We start from the raw sequence: 21,083 nt of genomic DNA, 5'->3' as shown, positions 1-21,083 counted from the left end.
ATATCTAGATGGCATGACGGGGAAGACTGCTCCCGAGGTCTTCTGTCCTTTTGCAGAATCAATGCCATGTCGAGTTGCTGCATTTCACCAGGCTAGAGGGGGTCCTACATGAAGTACTAGGGATCTATCCCATGGCTTTTGGCACTTCAGTGTATATGACAAGTGATGTCAGAGAGTGATAAATATAAGAATGTAGGACAATCTTTTATAGTTGTATATACAGTTTTATACAGTACTATCTTTTATAGTTGTATATACAGTTTTATACAGTACTATATTTTATAGTTGTATATACAGTCATATATATTCATGCATTATAACTCAATCCTGCTGAAAATATAGGAGAATACAGACAATATAGCTTTGTAGTGCACTGGTGATATGTTTTCTCCCAGTAACAGTAAGTAGAGCCTATGTGTAAGACAGGCCTTCTTACAAGGACAACTGATGATGCAGCTTGCTCCAAAAGTGTACCGTCCATCCTTGTTGGGTACAGATGCATATGTCTCTGTGTTGTATATATTAAGTGGTGGGCAGTGCAGCTCACAGATGCCGCTGTGGTTAAAATTACGACAGGCCTGCAAGGAGAGAAAGAATATGCAATTTACATTTACTGCTATGTTATGCAGAAAGGAGCAATGTGATACACTGCGGGTCACTTACAAATCTGAAAAGTTTGGATGCATGGCATAAATTTGTGCGCACAAGTAGTCCAATTATGCTCCTGCACATAAAATACCTCTTGTTAGGGCTTCATTTTAGAGGCTAGGAACATCAAAAATCTCTTTATTTAATAGGTCACATTAGAAATAAAATGTGCCTACACTGGCACAAAGGCGCCATACTGAAATGAATTGCAGATGCCCAATCACTGCACCTCAGAGGGCGTGAAAACATCAAAACTTTCTAGGACATAAATAAGGCTCGAATGACCAGTATTCTGGGGAAAATAGTTATTTGTTAATATTAGTTATATTTAATTTAGGGACTGTGCCAAATGCGATTACAGTCTTTTACTTTGAGGTGATCTTTTGACCTTTGTGACATGTATCCCTCTTGTGGACCACATGTCATAGCTTTCCATACCACGTGCACAAATGTCGGCACAAATCTGAAATCTAAATATGTACACAACAGACATACAGAAGCAACTGCGAATGAGAAAAAAGGTGCTGTATCTAGTCAGGTTCTTATATGACCACTTGGGGCTAAGGCAGAGTGAAATACAAGTTATGCTGGCCACACACATAGCGATATTTTACCAGATCTGGACGATTCTGACACATTGGAATGACAGAACGTGTAAAATATGGCCAAGACCTGAGTAAATCGTGAGTACCCACTCACGATGCGATGCGCGTCCCCGCCCGCTCGCACATCGCATTGTCAGATCTGCCATGCACTAGAGCAGATCTGACAATCTAGGAGGCGATGCACTGTGAAAGTCTGACTGCAGGAGAGATCGTATGAAGGCCCTGATTCAGAGCTGGTCGCTCTGAATCTGGGCCGGTCTTTTTTTTTTTTTAGAACGGCCTACTGGCCGCTCGCATAGCTGTGGGTGACCACCCACAACTATAGCGAGTGGCCAGGAAGATGGTCGCGATGGTCAAGACCATCGCGACCATCGGGCTTGCGACGAGACCCTTGTGGTAGGGTCTCATTGCTGCAAGCCCCAGAGAGCTTTCGGCTCAAACAGAGCTGAAAGCTCTCCCACTGACATCACTTGTGATGTCAGTGGGACCGCCCCCAAACGGAGGCGTTCCCATCCGTTTGGGCAGCCACTCCCCCGGCCCGCCCGCCAAAGGGGGCGAGCTGTCACTCAACATCGACAGCTCACCCCCTTTGTTGCGAGACCTGGAGCGACGGAGTGCCCGTCGCTATCCGGGTCTTGCGCATGCGCACGACGGAGCCGGCTCCATCGTGCGCATGCGCACTGGCCCACCATAGACCCGGTTGCGAGCGCTCAGCGCTTGTGACCGGGTCTGTATCAGGCCCGAAGATTGGACACCAAATCGTGTGCTGATCGCATGCAGAGCTGCCGGGGAGAGTTTCAAGGGAAATCGTAAGCATCTGCTGATCGTGTGCAGATCGCTATGGTGTGGGCACCTTTAGTTTTGTGCACGTTTTCTCACTGTGCATGTGTTGAGTGTGTCACACACAGCTCATTAGCATATCCAACTGCGGCTAAATGGGGGTAACAAAGTTGTTTGCACATAGGCTAAATTAGGTTATGTAGAGTTTTGTGTATGCACAATTACTCCTACACATAGGGCTGGTGCAAGTGTGAGCTGACAATGATGATTGCTATACTACAAGCATACAGATAGGGGCATCTGGCAGAGACGTGTACAACTCAAGATTACGTATTTTGTTCCATGCACATTGCGGGAACAGTTAGGACAGATTACGTTCAACTCTGCAACAGCTTAATAAAGTGTTTATCTAGAAGAGTGTAACATGTATAAGAAATACAAAGAGCATGACAAGGTGACACTATCGCCATTACAGAGAAAGCAGTGAAGGCTTATGAAGATACATGTTTATGTGTTCTCACCAGACAGTCAGAGTTCTTAGGCCCAGTACAGCCGGCTGCACACTGCTCATGGCAGCATTCACTGGCGTTCCTCCCTCTACACCTCTGGCAGCCGCTTTGGCAGATAATGCTGGTCACTGGCAAAGAGCAAAGAAGGGGGTCACAAGAAAATCCCAGGACAGCATTTTCTATATGAAAACACACACAGTATAATATGCCCAGAGCATGGGTGAGAAGTGACACAGTACATTGTGAAAAAGGATGATATTGTCTATAAACACTAAATGTAGTGCACAAATTCTGTATACATAATAGGGTTTATTTAATAAATCAGTGCTTAGTTGGTTGCTATGGATTACTTCATATTTGTGCATGTTGCACTATTTTATTAAAGAACAAAAACAAAAGTTCTGACGATGTTTAATATAAATGTGTTGGTGAGATATTTCCAATATATTCCTTTAGTTGAGTTTGTTATACAATAGGCTTGGGGCCCACTGGAGGCCACTCAGATACATTCTTTAACCTGTTACTTCAACCAGTGTCATTCTAATAAGGATTCCGGATACTCACAATTCTGACAGTAGTCTGTGCCCTCTCCCCAGCATGACCCAGCCACTCCTGAGGGGGCACTGCCACAGCTGGTGGAGCACGGAGAACCTTTCAGACAAAAAAGAAACAAAGGACAGTCACCAATCCCCTTCACTTTATATTCTATTCATGAATGCTTGTAATCTCTATGAACTAGGAGTACAAGGGTGTGGGTCTTAGTATATAAGCACCTGAAAAGTTCTTCAGATTGCTGGTCTAAATCAAAATAACGAGACGCCATTGGGCCAAATTTCATATACTATTGTCTCAATCTTTTATAATAGCAGCTATTTATTGGCAACCATAATGGGGTCTCTAATAATTACTTTGTATTTGTTCTACTTTCTATCTGATTTGTAGCCCAAACAGGATGGAACCAGCTATCTTGGATGCTGAACCAATATTCATGAGCAGTGTATCAGTGATGTCACTAGTTTCTTGTGATCTGAATATCTGATGACCCCACAAAATATTTGCCTCCACAATTCACCTCACACAGGGCCTGCTTCTGAGGTGGACGCTATTTCCATTTTTTGCAAATGGGTGATCTTTTCAATACTGCGCAAGTGTCTGAGCCCCACTGTGTATGGGCCGCGATGGTCTTGTGACAGCGGTCGTACTGCGGATTGGGAAGCAGAGTGATTGACAGACAGCAACCATTTGGGGGAGGTAACGGGGGTGTGGTGCATCAAACACAGGCATGTCACAACCATTTTGGGGGCATGTCGCAGTCAGGAACTGCATCTTCTTACGCAGTTGTTCTAGCCCACCGTCTTACTAGAGATGGACATTCTGAGCAACCATAGGGACACCCAGAGGTCCAATGAAATGGCCGATGTTTATCCAATGCTGTCTTTGTACGCAATCGGCGGATCTGAGAAGCTGGCGATGAGCATTTCTGTACACAGGCGGTCGTTGTGACATTTGTGTCCACCTCTGAATTAGGTCCACAGTGTCTCGGTCTGTTGTCAATAGTTTATAGTGATCTTAGATTTCGTGAACCCACAAAATGGTCAACTCCAGTGTGTGTCTCATAAAATGCGTCAGTAAAATCATTATTTCCCTATGACTTGCATATTGGTTTGTGAAGTTTCTCAGTGAAGTCTCTGGTTATGCTAAATATTGGTTGAATAAGCAAAATGGCTGCCTCCACCATGTACCTCACAATGAGTTCTAGTAACTGAATTGTTATTCTAAAGGACAAATACACTGGTTCATGAAGTGCCTCAGTGACATTACTGGTTTTAACTCATGAACAGTGTTTGAGCCCAATGATTTCCTCCATTGTGAGAAGACAGCAAGTACAATGTAACAGTGCTCTTCCTTCCCAATCCAGCTTGCTCACATTGACGGCTGCCATTATGTAGAATCACGTCCTCATGAAATATGTTGTTCTGGCCCAGGACATCCCACCATTTGATGGTATCATGAAAGCACAGCTGGGTGTTATTCATCATAATCACCCCACCTTTCAGGATCTCTGTGGGAATAAACAAGTTACAAATATGAAATTTAACCTTGAAAATTGTCATTCTGTTGACATGCAACAAAGTTAAAAACATCTATTTTGAAACGTAGAGAAAATGACCTACTTCCATCAAATCATTTCTCTCGACAGCTCAATTAGAAACTACAAAAGATGCCTCCCACAGTGCATCTTGTTTTGCACTAATTGCCTGTATAGTGAAAAACTTGCATAGATTGGTTTTTGGGAACTACACCTGAAGGAACCCTTTGCACTTTTTTTTAAACTTTTGTGATTTGACAGGTCCAGGTAAAAATGTGTACGGTGGAAAGACCAACTCCACTGCCACTTTGGGATCTCTCCCTAAGTTAATGCAAACTTTTACATCTTTCTCATTAAGGGCTCTATTCAACATGCTAATTATTGTTCCTACTCAACACGAGCACCGGAGCCATTCATCATGGTTCCGGTGAGGAGACAGCTGATCTAATCGGCTGTCTCCATGAGTTATTTCACTGCCCCTTTCGGAGCAGTGAAACTAGTGCATAGGTCACACATGCACACAAGAGCCCAGACATCTGTCGGAAGGAGCTGGACAGGGACAGAGGGATCCGAAAGGATTCCTTTTCGCGACCCGGGTGGGTTCCAAAAGGACCCCTCTTCACAACCATAGCAGGAGCACTTGCCATCTGAAGATGGCGAATGCTTCGGCAATCAAGCTCCGAAAATATTGTATTTTCGGAGCTTGATGAATTCTCTACCCATACTAGTGTATGGGGACAACGGGCCATTCCGGTAAGCAGGAGATATCTGTGATATCTCCTGCTTTACCCTTTTGATGAATGGCCCAACAACTTCATTTCTACAATTTCTAGAATTGATGTCATTGTCAGAGTGTGTTTATCCATGTATGGTGTCATCCAAGAACAGAAGGCTGAGGCTTGGTACATTAGTTCTTTATTCCAAGAGTCCCAAAATACTTTCAATTTTAGGATTCATTTAAGATATAACCAAGTAATATTTAGTGCATGATCACTTACTTTCTACAATGTCAACATCATAAATGTCGACACTATGATGTCGACATTATGAATGTCAACATTGTCATTGTCGACCTTTTGACTACATCCTGTAAAGAAGAGTTTCATTAAAGGAATAAGGAAAGACCTGATATCTGTCAGCTGGCGCACAGAGCAAATCTTTGGCATGTCGCTTGGCCATTCGGTGCCTTAGTGCACACATATGTAACTACATTTGTCCCTCAGTTATCCTTCAGATTGCACAGGCAGTACACAGGCCAGGGTCTCAGAGTGCACACAAGCTCTTTGTGTAGTTATCTATTTAGTAACTAATTCTTACAAAGTTACATAGTAAGGTTGTATACAACAAAGAAACATCTAATTCAATCTTTCATAAATACTAATTGTGTTTATCCAGAGGAAGGCAAAATAAAAGCCTCCAGAGTGTGAGCTGGATAAATATAATTGGTCAGTCATATAAGAGGTCTACTCGAGCCTTCCAATGATTTATAAATGATTGCTGCCATGATGGTGTTTATAGACTATTGCTACACCTAATATTATAAATCATAATTATACTCAAAAACAATTTCCATTTTAAATTACTGAGATTTCAGCAATTTATTAAACATTTTATTTTGTGAACAGATTTTCTTACATTAGCAAAATGTTTCAAAAAGCATCATGCAGAGCAGCTAAGAAACTTTTCCAGTCTGTCCTTTAGATACTCTTATGGAGGGGACATGGGTTGTTATGCTTTGTACCTACACTACTAGGCTTGTTTAATAACTATGTGCATTCCTATGCTTAGTAACCCATAGAAGCCAATGATGCCTTTTCTTCCATTTTCTACGGTGCAGGTAACAATAACAGGTAGTATCTGAGCGGTTGTTGTAGGTTACAGTAACTTTATATATAGTGGACCATTTTGTTACAGTAAATAAGCCTCTATATATTTATTATTACACACCAATACAGTGCTGTGCATAGTGTTTCTCTATTACAGGCATACAGCGTCCTGACCTGTGAGACTTCTCATTCGCAGCTCTCGCAGGCCGGCAGTTCCTCCAGATTGTGAGTTGGACAACACAGCTAGGGCATAGCGTTCCTGGTACAGCTGTGTTCCACGGATAATGCGTAAGTTCTCCAAGGGGATATAACGCAGCAGGTTGTGTGCTATTAAAACATAGCCCTGCACTTCCTTAATGTCCTGAAATGACAAGCACAAGTTACATCACCAGCGGCATACTTTTGAAATTGATTTGCTTACATCAGTGTGTCTAAGGAAATCTAAAAGTGCCAGCATCAAAAGGGGCACAAGTGTGCCCTATAAATGGTGCCCTCATCGTGGCATAAAAAGTTTTGCCCAGTTCATAAATTCTCATTAACAATGTCCATGGGGCCACGATACACTTCAGTATCACAAAAGTGTCTTTAGTATTCACAACATTGTGTGGTCATTTCTTCACAGTTGGCCACACCCTTATAACTTAATATTGACTGCTTAAAAATTATTATTGCCCCAGTAATTAATTAGTCAATGTTAAATCTGCACCAATTGACACTTTGGAAACACGTGTGTGGATTTTCAGATTTCCCTTTGATAAATCACACAGTTTACAACTGCACATAAAACCAACACAAAATATGCAGTTTTGCAAAAATGCTACATAACAAAACTCCTTCGAAGTGGAATTTTTATGTGAGATCAAAGGGTGAATTTACAAAGCGTTGAGAACATTAGGCCAACTATCCACATTTTTTCTATTAGAAAAATAGAAACCCCAGATTTGCTAAGTGGTAGGCTTAGAACCCCGCTGCAAAGCTGACGACAAACCAATCCAAATAATAGACCTGTCTCTGACAGTCGAGTTTGTGTGAAGCACTGCATAGATCACTATGATCTGTGCAGGCTTCGTTTTATTGCTAAGAATTAATTTTAATATAATAATATATATATTTTTAAAATGGCGCATTCATAAATTGCAAACATCAGAATGTGTTCATCTATACTATGAACTTACAAGTAAAAATCTTTGTGAATGTGGTGCTCGTTTGCAAGATATAATTTAATTGTAAATATATTAGAGGCATCACCCCTTTGACACTGTACCAGCAAAAACACACATCAGTATCAGGGGACATGTGACAATCTTCTTGCAAATAACACATCATAGTATCAGTGCACATGTTTGTTCTACCTGAAAATACCACATCAGTATCAGTGCACTTGTAACAATTTATTTATGAAGAATACAACAATATTGGAGCAATCTGTAACATTCTATCTATAAACAACACATCAGCATCAATGCACCTGTGACATTTCTATCTATAAAGAACACGTCAATATCTGTGCACCTTTGATATTATACCAGTAAACAATACTTCAATATCAGTATACCTGTAACTTTCTATCTATAAAGAACACATATTTTTAAGTGCACCTGTGACATTCTACCTATGAATAACACATAATTATTGGTGCACCTGTGACTTTGTACATGTTACCAAAACATCAGTATCACTGCACGTGACACAATAGTTGTAAACACCACATTACTATAAGTACACTTGTGACATCCTAGTTGTAAACAAAACATCAGTATCGGCACACCTCTGTCATTTTAGCTATAAACAACATCAGTATCAGTGCATGTGACATTCAACCTGTAAATAACATCAGTATCAGTGTACGTAACATTCTACCTGTAAACAACACATCAGGATCAGTGTACCTGTGACTTTCTACCTGCAAATATCAACTAAGCATCAGTGCACCTGTGACTTTCTACCTGTAAATATCACCTAAACATCAGTACACCTGTGACATATTATCTGTAAACAACACATTAGTATCGATACACTTGTGACATTATTAGCACACCTGTTATTATTTTACCTGTAAACAACACAACAGTATCAGTGCACCTGTGATATTGTGATATTCTACCAATAAATAACACATCAGTATCAATGCACCTGTGATATTCTACCACTACATAACATATCAATATCAGTGCACGTACGATATTCTATTAGAAAAACAACACATCAGTATCAGTGCACCTGTGATATTCTACCAGTAAATAACACATCAGTATCAGCACACCTGTGATATTCTACCTGTAAATAACACATCAGTATCAGTACACCTGTGATACTCTACCAGTAAACACCACATCAGTATCAGTGCACCTGTGATGCTCTACCAGTAAACAACACATCATTATCAACACCTGTGATATTATATCAGTAAACAACACATCATTATCAGTACACCTGTGATACTCTACCAGTAAACAACACATCATTATCAGTACACCTGTGATATTATATCAGTAAACAACACATTAGTATCAATACACTTGTGACATTCCACCTGTGCACAATACATCACCATCAGTACACCTGTGACATTCTATATATATGATGAACTAATCAATATTAATGCACCTGTGACATTTTCTCTATAAAGGACAGATTAGTCTAAGTGCACCTGTCACATTCTACCTGGAAGAATATCAGTATCAGTGCACCTGTGACATTCTACATGTAAACAACTAAACATTATCAGTGGACCTGTGATATTCTACCAGCAAATAACACATCAGTATCAGCGCACCTATGATATTATATCAGTAAACAACAAATCAGTATCAGTGCATCTGTGATATTCTATCAGTAAACAATACACCATTATCAGTACACCTGTGATATTCTACCAGTAAATAATACCCCTTTTCCACCTAAATTCCGGGTCTGACCCAGAGTTGGAACAAAGTTCCTATCCGGATCAGACCCGAAATTTTTGCCGGCACCGACTCAGGATATTCCCGAGTCGGCGTCGCTCACACCGGAGTCGGGTCTGCATAGACCCGGCTTTTCCGGAGTGACAGTGGTCGCTTGGAGATGAGGTCATCTCCAAGCGCCACTGAAGCCAGACCAATCGGCCGGCTTGTAGCGCACTCCAGGTCATCGTGACCCGGAGTGCACTGTTCTCACAGCAGGGTTTCATGGGCTACGCCCGTGTTAAACCCTGCTAGTTACCTGGGTTGGATTGCCGGGTCACTCGACCCAGCGATCCAACTCTCTCCCCTTTTACAACAGGGAGCTGCCCAGGTTAACCCTTCAAAAACCCGGGTTTTAGCTCCGGTGTAAAAGGGGTATAACACATCAGTATCGTGCACCTATGATATTCTATCAGTAAACAAATGTGACATACTATCTGTAAAAATAAAAAAGTATCAATAACCTTGTGACATGCCACTTGTGCACAATACATGGGACATTCTATAAATAAAGAACTAATCAATATTAATGCACCTGTAGCATTCTATCTATAAAGGACAGGCCAGTCTCCACCACATCAGTATCAGCACACCTGTGACATTCTATCTGTAAATAACACAACTGTATCAGCGCACCTGTGATATTCTATCAATAAATAATACATCATTATCACCGCACCTGTGCTATTCTATTAGTAAATAACATCAGTATCAGTGCACCTGTGATATTGTATCAGTAAACAATTCATCAGTATCAACACACCTGTGAATAACACAACTGTATCAGCGCACCTGTGATATTCTATCAATAAATAATACATCATTTTCAGTGCACCTGTGCTATTCTATTAGTAAATAACACATCAGTATCAGTGCACCTGTGATATTGTATCAGTAAACAATTCATCAGTATCAACACAACTGTGAGATTCTATCAGTAAACAATACATCGGTATCAACGGTATCCAGTCATTAGGTCTACAGTAAAAAGGTAGACAATGGAAGTTAGACAGGCAATAGGTCGACAGGGTCTGAAGATCGACGGTGTCTGAAGGTCGGCACACTAAAGGTCGACAAGTAAGAAGGTCGACAGGTACAGAAGGTCGGCGAGTAATTAGGTCGACACACAAATGGTCGACACTTTTTTTTTTTTTTAAGGGTTAGGCACTTACCGGAGGGTCAGGCACCTACTCCGACGGTTAGGGTTAGGCACTTACCCTGACGTTTAAGGTTAAGCACCAGGAGGGATGGTTAGGCACTTACCGGAGGGTTACGGGTATGCACTAGAAGGGACGGTTAGGGTCATGCATCTACTCCAACGGTTAGGGTTAGGCACCAGGAGGGACGGTTAGGGTGAAGATTAGGGCTAGAAAAAAAAAACGTGTCGACCATTTGTGCGTCGACCTAATGACCCGGTCGACCTTCTGTACCTGTTGACCGTCTTACTAGTCGACCTGTAGTGTGTCGACCTTCAGACCCTGTCGACCTATTGCCTGTCTAACTTCCATTGTCTACCTTTTTACAGTAGACCTTTCCAATTGAAAAGCGCAACGGAACATGCTGCGCTACATAAGACACTGTTAATAAATAAAATAAATAAATAGACCTAATGATCCACACCCAGTATCAGCGCACCTGTGATATTCTATGAGTAAACAATACATCAGTATCAGAGCACCTATGATATTATATCAGTAAACAATACATCAGTATCAGTAAACAATACATCAGTATCAAAGCACCTGTGATATTCTATCAGCAAACAATACATCAGTACACCTATGATATTCTATCAGTAAACAATACATCAGTATCAGTACACCTATGATATTCTATCAGTAAACAATACATCAGTATCAGTAAACAATACATCAGTATCAAAGCACCTGTGATATTCTATCAGTAAACAATACATCAGTATCAGTGCAACTGTTATATTCTATCAGTAAACAATACATCAGTACACCTGTGATATTCTATCAGTAAACAATACATCAGTATCAGTACACCTGTGATATTCTATCAGTAAACAATACATCAGTATCAGTACACCTGTGATATTCTATCAGTAAACAAGACATCAGTATCAGTACACCTGTGATATTCTATCAGTAAACAATACATCAGTATCAGCGCACCTGTGATATTCTATCAGTAAACAAGACATCAGTACACCTGTGATATTCTATCAGTAAACAATACATCAGTATCAGTACACCTGTGATATTCTATCAGTAAACAAGACATCAGTATCAGTACACCTGTGATATTCTATCAGTAAACAATACATCAGTATCAGCGCACCTGTGATATTCTATCAGTAAACAATACATCAGTACACCTGTTATATTCTATCAGTAAACAATACATCAGTATCAGTACACCTGTGATATTCTATCAGTAAACAATACATCAGTATCAGTACAACTGTGATATTATATCAGTAAACAATAAAGCAGTATTAGTACACCTGTGATATTCTATCAGTAAACAATAAATCAGTATCAGCGCACCTGTGATATTCGATCAGTAAACAATACATCAGTATCAGAGCGCCTGTGAAAGTCTGCCTCTAATTACCACATTACTACAAGTGCACGTAAAACATTCTACCTGTAAGCAAAACCTCAGCTCCTAATGTTATTCTGGTAGTAAACATTTTATACATATACCAATAAATGAAATAAAGTATGAGAAGGAGAAAGACCTGTTGAATTATTAAACATTTTCTTAGTGCTATTACACCTGTGCAATTCTACCTAAAGCTGGGTACACACTAGGCCGACCCACCAATCGTTCTGGCAATTTGTGCAGTTAGTGCTGACGCCACAACTGGGCAAGCATTTCAATTTGCCCGCCCAGTCGAGTTGTCACTCACCATCGCATCCCTCCAGCATCTAAACAGTATGTTAGAAATTAGTTAATAAAAAGTCACCAGCCCTGTACTTAAAAAAGGTACTAATACAAAAAACAACCCTAAATCTAAAAAAATAAAAAATCGAAGTATGTATAAAATCAGTAGGACATAATAATTATACCACATAGGATTTGTTTATAATATCAAAAAATCCATATTATAAAATGACAGAAACATACATAATTAAAATATTTCTATACATGCACATAAAATGCATATAAATGTACATTAATGCATATATAATTGTATTTTTTTTATAAATTAAATAAATACACAGGTGCACATATAAACCAGAGAAGCAATGATTTCGGTAGGATGAGATAAAAGGTCTCTCCTTTATAAAAACATTTTTAGGAACAGATAAGTCCACTAATTGCCCGTTCCATCATATTCCAAAGGTGATCTATTGGATTGCTATATGGTGACTGCAGAGACTACTGGTGTACACTAGTTCACAGGTTCTCAAACTCGGTCCTCTGGACCCCAAACAGTGCATGTTTTCCAGGTCTCCTCACAGAATCACAAGTGAGATATTAAATTGTGTCAGTGAGTAATGATTACACCTGTGTACCAGCCTGGTGACCTGCAAAACGTGAACTGTGCGGGGTCCTGAGGACCGAGTTTGAGAACCACTGCACTAGTTTACTTTTACTGTACTGTCATGTTTGTGGAACCAGTTTGAGATGGCATCTGCTTTGTGACATTATGGCCCGTATATTCAATTTGAGGCGAAAAGTCCAGAGTTTTCGCCTGCTGGACTTTTCGCCTAATTCGCCTGTTTTCCAGGCGGAAAAAAATATCGCGCGTGTGCCCACTATTTCCCGTATTCAATTCCAAAGTAGGCGAAATCGGGAACCGGCGAAACCTGGATCGGTGAAAAATCATGTCAATATTCGGGTTTTGTTCCTAGGACTCCCCTAAAGATATCAGTCTGGGTACCCCCGTTTAGCCCTGCAGAATATGTTCTGCATTTTTAAAAAGCCGCGGCAGATGTTTTTTTCCTGACATTGAAGAAGTGATGCAGAAGAGCACTTAGATTTTTTTTTTCAATTTTAAAAGTGGTTCCATCAAATTTGGGGTACATGAGAATGGGTACTAGCAGATTTTTAAGTCCCTAAACTAATTTTTTTTAAATTCTGCAAAAAAGCACCTGCTGCTAATAGCCTACTCTAGAAAACACCTGCCGCATACTTACAGAATACCCCTGAACCTATTTCGCTATTTTTAAACACTCTACCCCTATTTTTTTTATTTTTCCCAAAATGTTAAATATTTTTCTGGGGTGTCCCGATTTTTTTTTTTTTTTACTTCTTTTTGCACATATCGTTTTAAGGGCCATTCCCAGGGGTGCAGGCTATTTTTTTTAAGCCTGCAGCCCTAAACCCCAATTTTGCATTTTTTTTCGCCATGTAAAACATGGTGAAAAGTTATCCCCCGTTTTTTTTCAAAGACTTTTCGCAACGGTGAAAAGTCTTTGAAATCTAATACAGGGATAATTGAAACATGCAAAAATGACATCATCGGCAATAATTTATCGCCGATTCCGACTTTTCGCAGCCTAATTGAATACGGCCCTATATCTTAAGCCATTGCAAGATGGGAAAGCAAATAGGTTTTCTATTTTTTATTGCCAAATATTATTACATAATTCGCCATTAAAAGATCCTCAGGAGCTTCTGTGGAAAGAGGTAATGGTAGAAACTCTTACTCCCAAGGACGGGATGCAAAGTCAAGATAATCTTTCCAAAACATTCACCAGCATCAATATCAGCGGTAATGCCTAGAAAATATATACCTATGTATATACAGTCAGGTCCATAAATATTGGGACATTGACAGAATTTTCAGATTTTGGCCTCTATTCACCACCACAATGGTTTTGAAATGAAACAAACAAGATGCGCTTTAACTGCAGACTTTCAGATTTAATTTGAGGGTAATTACATCCAAATCGGGTGAACGGTGTAGGAATTACAACAGTTTCAATATGTGCCTCCCACTTTTTAAGGGGCCAAAAGTAATGGGACTATCAACTCAAAAGCTATTTCATGGAAAGGTGTGGGCTATTCCCTTGTTATTTCATTATCAATTAAGCAGGTAAAAGGTCTGGAGTTGATTCTAGGTGTGACATTTGCATTTGGAATCAGTTGCTGTCAACTCTCAATATGAGATCCAAAGAGCTGTCACTATCAGTGAAGCAAGCCATCATTAGGCTGAAAAATCAAAACAAACCCATCAGAGAGATAGCAAAAACATTAGGTGTGGCCAAATCAACTGTTTGGAACATTCTTAAAAAGAAAGAACGCACCGGAGAGCTCAGCAACACCAAAAGACTCGGAAGACCACGGAAAACAACTGTGGTGGATGACAAAAGAATTATTTCCCTGGTGAAGAAAAACCCCTTCACAACAGTTGGCCAAATCAAGAACACTCTCCATGAGGTAGATGTATATGTGTCAAAGTCAACAATCAAGAGAAGACTTCACAAGAGTGAATACAGAGGGTTCACCACAAGATGCAAACCATTGGTGAGCCACAAAAACAGGAAGACCAGATTAGAGTTTGCCAAACAACATCTAAAAAAGCCATTACAGTTCTGGAACAACATCCTATTGACAGATGAGACAAAGATCAACTTGTACCGGAGTGATGAGAAGAGAAGGAAAGGAACTGCTCATGGTCCAAAACATACCACCTCATCAGTGAAGCATGGTGGTGGTAGTGTCATGGCATGGGCATGTATGGCTGCCAATGGAACTGGTTCCCTTGTATTTATTGATGATGTGACTGCTAACAAAAGCAGCAGAATGCATTCTGAAGTGTTTCGGGCAATATTATATGCTCATATTCAGTCAAATGCTTCAGAACTCATTGGACAGCGCTTCACAGTGCAGATGGACAATGACCCAAAGCATACTGCAAAAGCAACCAAAGAGTTTTATAAGGCTAAAAAGTGGAATGTTATGCAATGGACAAGTCAATCCCCTGACCTGAATCCGATTGAGCATGCATTTCACTTGATGAAGACAAAACTGAAGGGAAAATGCCCCAAGAACAAGCAGGAACTGAAGACATTTGCAGTAGAGGCCTGGCAGAGCATCACCAGGGATTAAACCCAGCGTCTGCTGATGTCTATGTGTTCCAGACTTCAGGCTGTAATTGCCTGCAAAGGATTTGCAACAAAGTATTAAAAAGTGAAAGTTAGATTTAGGATTGTTTAGTTTGTCCCATTACTTTTGGCCCCTTAAAAAGTGGGAGGCACATATAGAAACCATTGTAATTCCTACACCGTTCACCCGATTTGGATGTAATTACCTTCAAATTAAATCTGAAAGACTGCAGTTAAATCACATCTTGTTTGTTTCATTTCAAATCCATTGTGGTGGTGAATAGAGGACAAAATATGAAAATTCTGTCAATGTCCCAATATTTATGGACTCCCTCGTGCGCATGCGTGAGACCCGCTATGACCGACAGCGCCGGTCGTAGCGGGTCTCTTTCCAAAGGGGGCGAGTTGTCGATGTTGATTGACAGCTCGCCCCATTTGGAAGGCGGGTCGGGGGGGTGGCAGCCCAAACGGAGGCGTTCCCATGGGAACGCCTACCGTTTGGGGGAGGCCTCACTGACATCACTAGTGATGTCAGTGGAGAGCTTACGGCTCTGACAGAGCCAGAAGCTCTCCGGGGCTTACGACAAGTGAGACCCTACCCTAGGGTCTCGTCATAAGCCCCGATGGTCGCGATGGACCCACAGCCTAACGACTGAAACAGAGGCGGGCGGTCAGGATGCAAGCGGCCGCCCAGTTTCTGAGCGACCGCTTGCATCCTCCGACCGCCTCTGAATGAGGCCCTCTGACCCATATATGGCAGCACTGTCATAAGTTGTTGTTTTTTTTTTTATGGAAAGACGCTTATTGCTACAGCGCCTCTTCCCTTTCATATTGCATTTTACCTTGTGATGTTCCATATATACCCAAACATATTCAAAAGTTAATAACACATGTTGAAATCCCAGCTAAGCAGTTTGTGGATATTCAACCACACCATCCGACACCAACTATTATTCCACAGTCAAAGTCTTACTCATTCTGGTGTTTGTTCTAAACAACAACTGAGCCTCTTGACCATGTCTGCATGCTTTTATAAATTTAGTTGCTGCAACGTAATACATATGGGAGACTGGTAGTCGGGATGCCGATGCTCAGAATCCCGACAGGGGCTCGGTAAGTATCCTAACCCTCTCCCCTTCACCCCCTAACCCTCCTTTCCTGCATCCTAACCCTCCCCCTGCCCCGCAGTCTAACCCCAATCCCCCATGTTAGTGCCTAAATCAAATTAACCATAACCCTCCCCCCAGCCTAACCCTAACCCCCCCGGTGGTGCCTAAACCCAACCCCCCCCTCACGGCCTAATCCTATCCCGCTCTGCTATGTTTACGTTCAGGATGCCGGCTGTCGGGATTCTGCCGTCGGCATCTCAAGTGATGTCGTGATTCCATCGTCAGGATTTCGACCACCGGCATCCCGACCACCGGCATCCCGACCACCGGCATCTTAACTGCATCCCGTTGCCACATTATTGGCTGATTAGATATATGCATTAACGAGATGCACAGGTGTAACACAAAAATTGGTTACTGAGTGTTTATAGGCATTACATTTAAAAGACATATTAATCATTCAATTCTGGAGTAACCTTCTTGTAATCACCAGGCAAGTCATTTCACAGAATGTTAGTTTCAAACAAGTAATAAATCATCTTTCAGGTTCCGAATTATTTGTGGTTCCAAAGACCTACTTTCCGTAAAAATTTCCAGTAAAACTCACCTTTAAAAAAGATACATCATCGTTCTCTCCCAGGTAGGTGATTTCTAGATTCCCCTGGATAACCTGACAATCCTGATAGAGAGTGCGGAAAGTCTCATAATGATTATCATGGCTGAAAGGATGAAGCAGTTTCATATCTGTTCCGGTGCAGACTGTAAAATGAGACAGAAGATGTATGTGAAGGCAGTCTTGTACACTATCCACAACAATTTGTCAGCCTCAAAAAAAGAAAAGTTTAGTAATTGGATAAATATTAGGAAAATATCACAGTATGTATTATATATTCTGTTGTCTTTACTGAATTCTGCATAGGCAACTCCCCAATATACAGAAAGAGAAATTCCACAAGACTGATCAGTGGTACCAATGGGATATCAAGTGTTGAATCACAGATATTAAAGATTCTGGGGCACAATCCCATTTGCATGATTTCACTCAGCGTACGATGCTCTGAGACCTATAGGGCCAAATGTCATATGTAGCTGGTTATTGAAAGTGCAGAGATTTCAGAGAGTTAACAGTCTGATTTAAAGCGGCAATACTTATTAAGGCGAAAGCCTTAACCCATTACCTGGCTAATATTTTTTCCAAAAATTCCCTCAAAAAAGTTATATTTTTATTATTATTAAATTATATAAATAATAGCTAATTAAACTTGGTTCAGTATATTTTGTAACAAATATCTAGACTATAAAGCTATTAATTACATAATTTGATAATTTAACCAAAAATTTTGTAAAACTATTTCTTGCAGCACTTCACAGTCCTGCAAGAAGAGAAGCAAGCAGCAGAGGTTGGGTGATCCTGAGGGTAGGCGCCATTGCACGGAGCTCAGAGCCAAAGACTGTGGGCCACCCTGTTAGGATCACTAATCACAGTCTGGGTGGAGAGTCCCATGAAGTCGAGCTGCAGGAAGACTGTCTCCCTGGGTGGTCCTGTGAGGCTCGCCCTTCGCTGTGCCTGAGGAGGAAGGAGGGGAGTGCGGGGATTGGAGGGAGAGGAGGGCCCAGCACTGCCTCTTGAACTCAGCGACTGCTAGATGATCATCTAACCAGCGGTTGCTGGTGAGCATTTCTGACACGGTCGTTTCAGATGCGATGAGTAAGGGAAAGCCCAGCTTTGCTTGGTCGCATCAGATATCAGATATGACCACACCAGGCAAGGGATTAATAAATATTACTGCTTTAAATCTGAACGCTAACTCTCCAAGATCTCGGCACTTTAAAAAAAACTGCTACTTTTACATTCTGCCCATAGTGTCTTATAGTTGCTTTACAGTGTCTGGCACATAAAAGGAACAATAGTGTACAGCGAGATATATTTGCATATTGGAGGCTTTGGAAAGGGGTTAAACAAATCTTGCCTCTTCCACGACATTTCAGCTCGTGTCCAGCACACTGTCAGGAAATAGTGGCTTTCCCCCGGAAATATCTTCAGTGACCTATGAGACATCTGTTTGACTGTGTCCCCAACAACTTCCCTCTGGTTTCCTGTATTACTGCCAAGTCACCAGTATAATGTTTCCCTAGAGACCCCCGGCTCTCTTCTGTTCTAACCTGAACGGCTTCTATCTGTGCCAGAAAATGATTTATAGAAATGATCTCAGATGTTTTATTCAGCTGTTCCCAAGCTGGATGAACAACAAACATGAGCCAGATGGATAAAAAAGAAAATTAGTAAATTTGATTATAACATCATGTAATAAACTTATAACTTGCTTCTTGCCAACAAGTAGCGGCAATTGAGAGCGATATATTAATCTATCCTATAATAAGTGGTCATTAGTTGTATATATACAGAAATTTATGTGAGCGATATAACAGTTGACATTGTAGAGAAAAAAATAAAATTAGTACATGTTTTCCTGTTGTATGTATTGTATATGTTCAAATTTTAAAGAGAAATCCCACTCAAAATGTAAAATTTTGTTTTGGATGGAGATCTGAAATACACAGAAGGTCCCGCGTATGGCTCCAAGAGTCCAATGCAGATACAGTGAGTACAAATGAGCTTTATTATATCTTAGAGAAAAAAATAAAAAAGGAAATTTCAAGTTTTGGACAATATTTTCTTAGAAAAACCCAATTCAGTGGTCAAATTATAACAGAAGATAGGGTATTATAGCTGATCGCCCACATCAGATCTGGTCACTGTTGAAAAACTGGATGTACAGCTGATGTTGGTGCATACATACTACATAGATCTGTTAGTTTGGCAGTAGTCAAGAATATACAAGGAGGTTACAAGCAGAATGGCTGCCAGATGACCACACACATACATACTGATGTGATGCATACTGATGTGATCAATGATGGAAAAGAAAGAAAATGGGCATAATGATATATATTACAAGATGAACCCAGGTATGGTGGAATGGTGATAAAAGCTGGTGCTCCACATTATATGATCATAGTAATATTGTACAGTTTTAATATTAAGGGCAAAACATGTTGCAATCCGATCTATCTAAATTACTGTAATCAAACTGGATCTGTGAGTACTTTTGCTACACAATTATAGACAGTAAGTTCTGAGAGTCAGATTTTAAATATCCAATTATTTAATTAGATTACATTGGAATTGGCCATATACTTTTAAAATGAACACTTAAGGGTCCAGCTGGTGACTTATTAATAGTGTACCTTATATGCATGTAACAACTAAGGGGTCTTCGGCCAACCTGCCAGATCAGTTCCAAACTAATTTTCCTCTAATTCAACATATACACATCTATACCTAAATACATATGATTCCTTCTGAAGAAACCGCTAATACCCAATAGCGGAGAAACGCGTTAAGGGAAAGGGGACCTGACCAGCCGTACATGCATATATCCTAACCGCTGAGCAGACTACGCCGCTGACACTCCTTTGGCAATTGGTGCACTCCCTCCCCCGTTGCAAAAGAAATAACTTCTGAACCTTGTGAGGTACCCATTCATCTTATGGAGCGGTAACAACTTGGGATGCTTAGTCCCTTCAATAGACTGAGTGAACCCCACTTACATAAAAGGGCTCCTAATACTCACTGAAACGGCTCAAAGGAAGGGGGAGGTGGAAGTGCTTGTGGCTACATCTGCTATTTGAATATATCTAACAAGGATTTGCAAATAATTCTCTTGGAGGTATAAGTAAAGGCTGATTGAGCACAATATACCGTCTGGATAAAAAGATGTTTCCAAAGCTCATTACAATAAAGGAGTAACCATATCATGTTTATTCTTTCACAAAAATGTTATCTATCATTTTATCCATTTGTAGGAGTTACAAAGTAACTACTTTTGATTGCGACAACCAACAGGACGGGGGATTCTTTTGATGCCAATCAATGTGATTATGTGTTATGTGTTTTTCATGTATTAAATGCTTTTATGATATTGAAAAGATTAGTAAAGATTTTTAAGGATTATTGCGCTCCTTGCCATTTGTATTATTTATGCAAATTTATTTTGTATATCTAAATACGTTGAATGCGCAATGCGTCTACTGTAATGAGCCCTATACAGTATGTGCGACTCACTGTTGTACACAAAGTGCAGGAGGTACAAGAAGTAACCTTCAAAATGAGAACAGTGTGTGTGAAAATACAATCATTATTAAGAAAGAAATGTGATTAAATGTTAAATACAAGTAAATTCTACATGAAAATATATTAATACAATAACAATTGTCAACTATGTGTAAAGGTTTTCAGAAAGTAATTTTAACAAATTATATTCAGAATGAGGTATTTTTTTAATTCAAACGAGTATTCCTTTCAGTAAATATTTTGAATTTTGTCAGGAAGCCACTCAGAAACTATGCAAAGAGTAATACTGTACCTTGTTCTCATTGCCTAATAAATTCGATATAACATTAAATCTCAAATATTTGTAATGGTATGGCAACTCCTACATATACATCTTTACTTGTGGAATATGCTATTCATAATAGATTGTATTAT

General features: G+C 40.3%; 1 protein-coding gene across 2 annotated transcripts in view; it reads right to left on the bottom strand.

Annotated features, from left to right (window-relative positions):
* Positions 1 to 21,083, bottom strand: part of ERBB2 (erb-b2 receptor tyrosine kinase 2) — a 118,393-nt gene that overhangs the window by 38,854 nt on the left and 58,456 nt on the right. For both annotated transcript variants that reach the window (XM_088474631.1, XM_088474632.1), the window contains exons 2-7: positions 17,142 to 17,293; positions 6,632 to 6,818; positions 4,470 to 4,604; positions 3,107 to 3,193; positions 2,555 to 2,670; positions 437 to 578 (exon numbers count right to left, since the gene is read on the bottom strand). In XM_088474631.1, coding sequence (XP_088330757.1) covers positions 437 to 578; positions 2,555 to 2,670; positions 3,107 to 3,193; positions 4,470 to 4,604; positions 6,632 to 6,818; positions 17,142 to 17,293 — 819 coding nt within the window. The remainder of the gene's footprint in view (positions 1 to 436; positions 579 to 2,554; positions 2,671 to 3,106; positions 3,194 to 4,469; positions 4,605 to 6,631; positions 6,819 to 17,141; positions 17,294 to 21,083) is intronic.

This window comes from Taudactylus pleione, unplaced genomic scaffold (genome assembly GCF_031769625.1).
Source record: "Taudactylus pleione unplaced genomic scaffold, aTauple2 ptg000155l, whole genome shotgun sequence".
Lineage (NCBI taxonomy): Eukaryota > Metazoa > Chordata > Amphibia > Anura > Myobatrachidae > Taudactylus > Taudactylus pleione.
The sequence above is the reverse complement of the archived record's forward strand: the minus strand, read 5'-3'. Positions and strand labels throughout refer to the sequence as shown.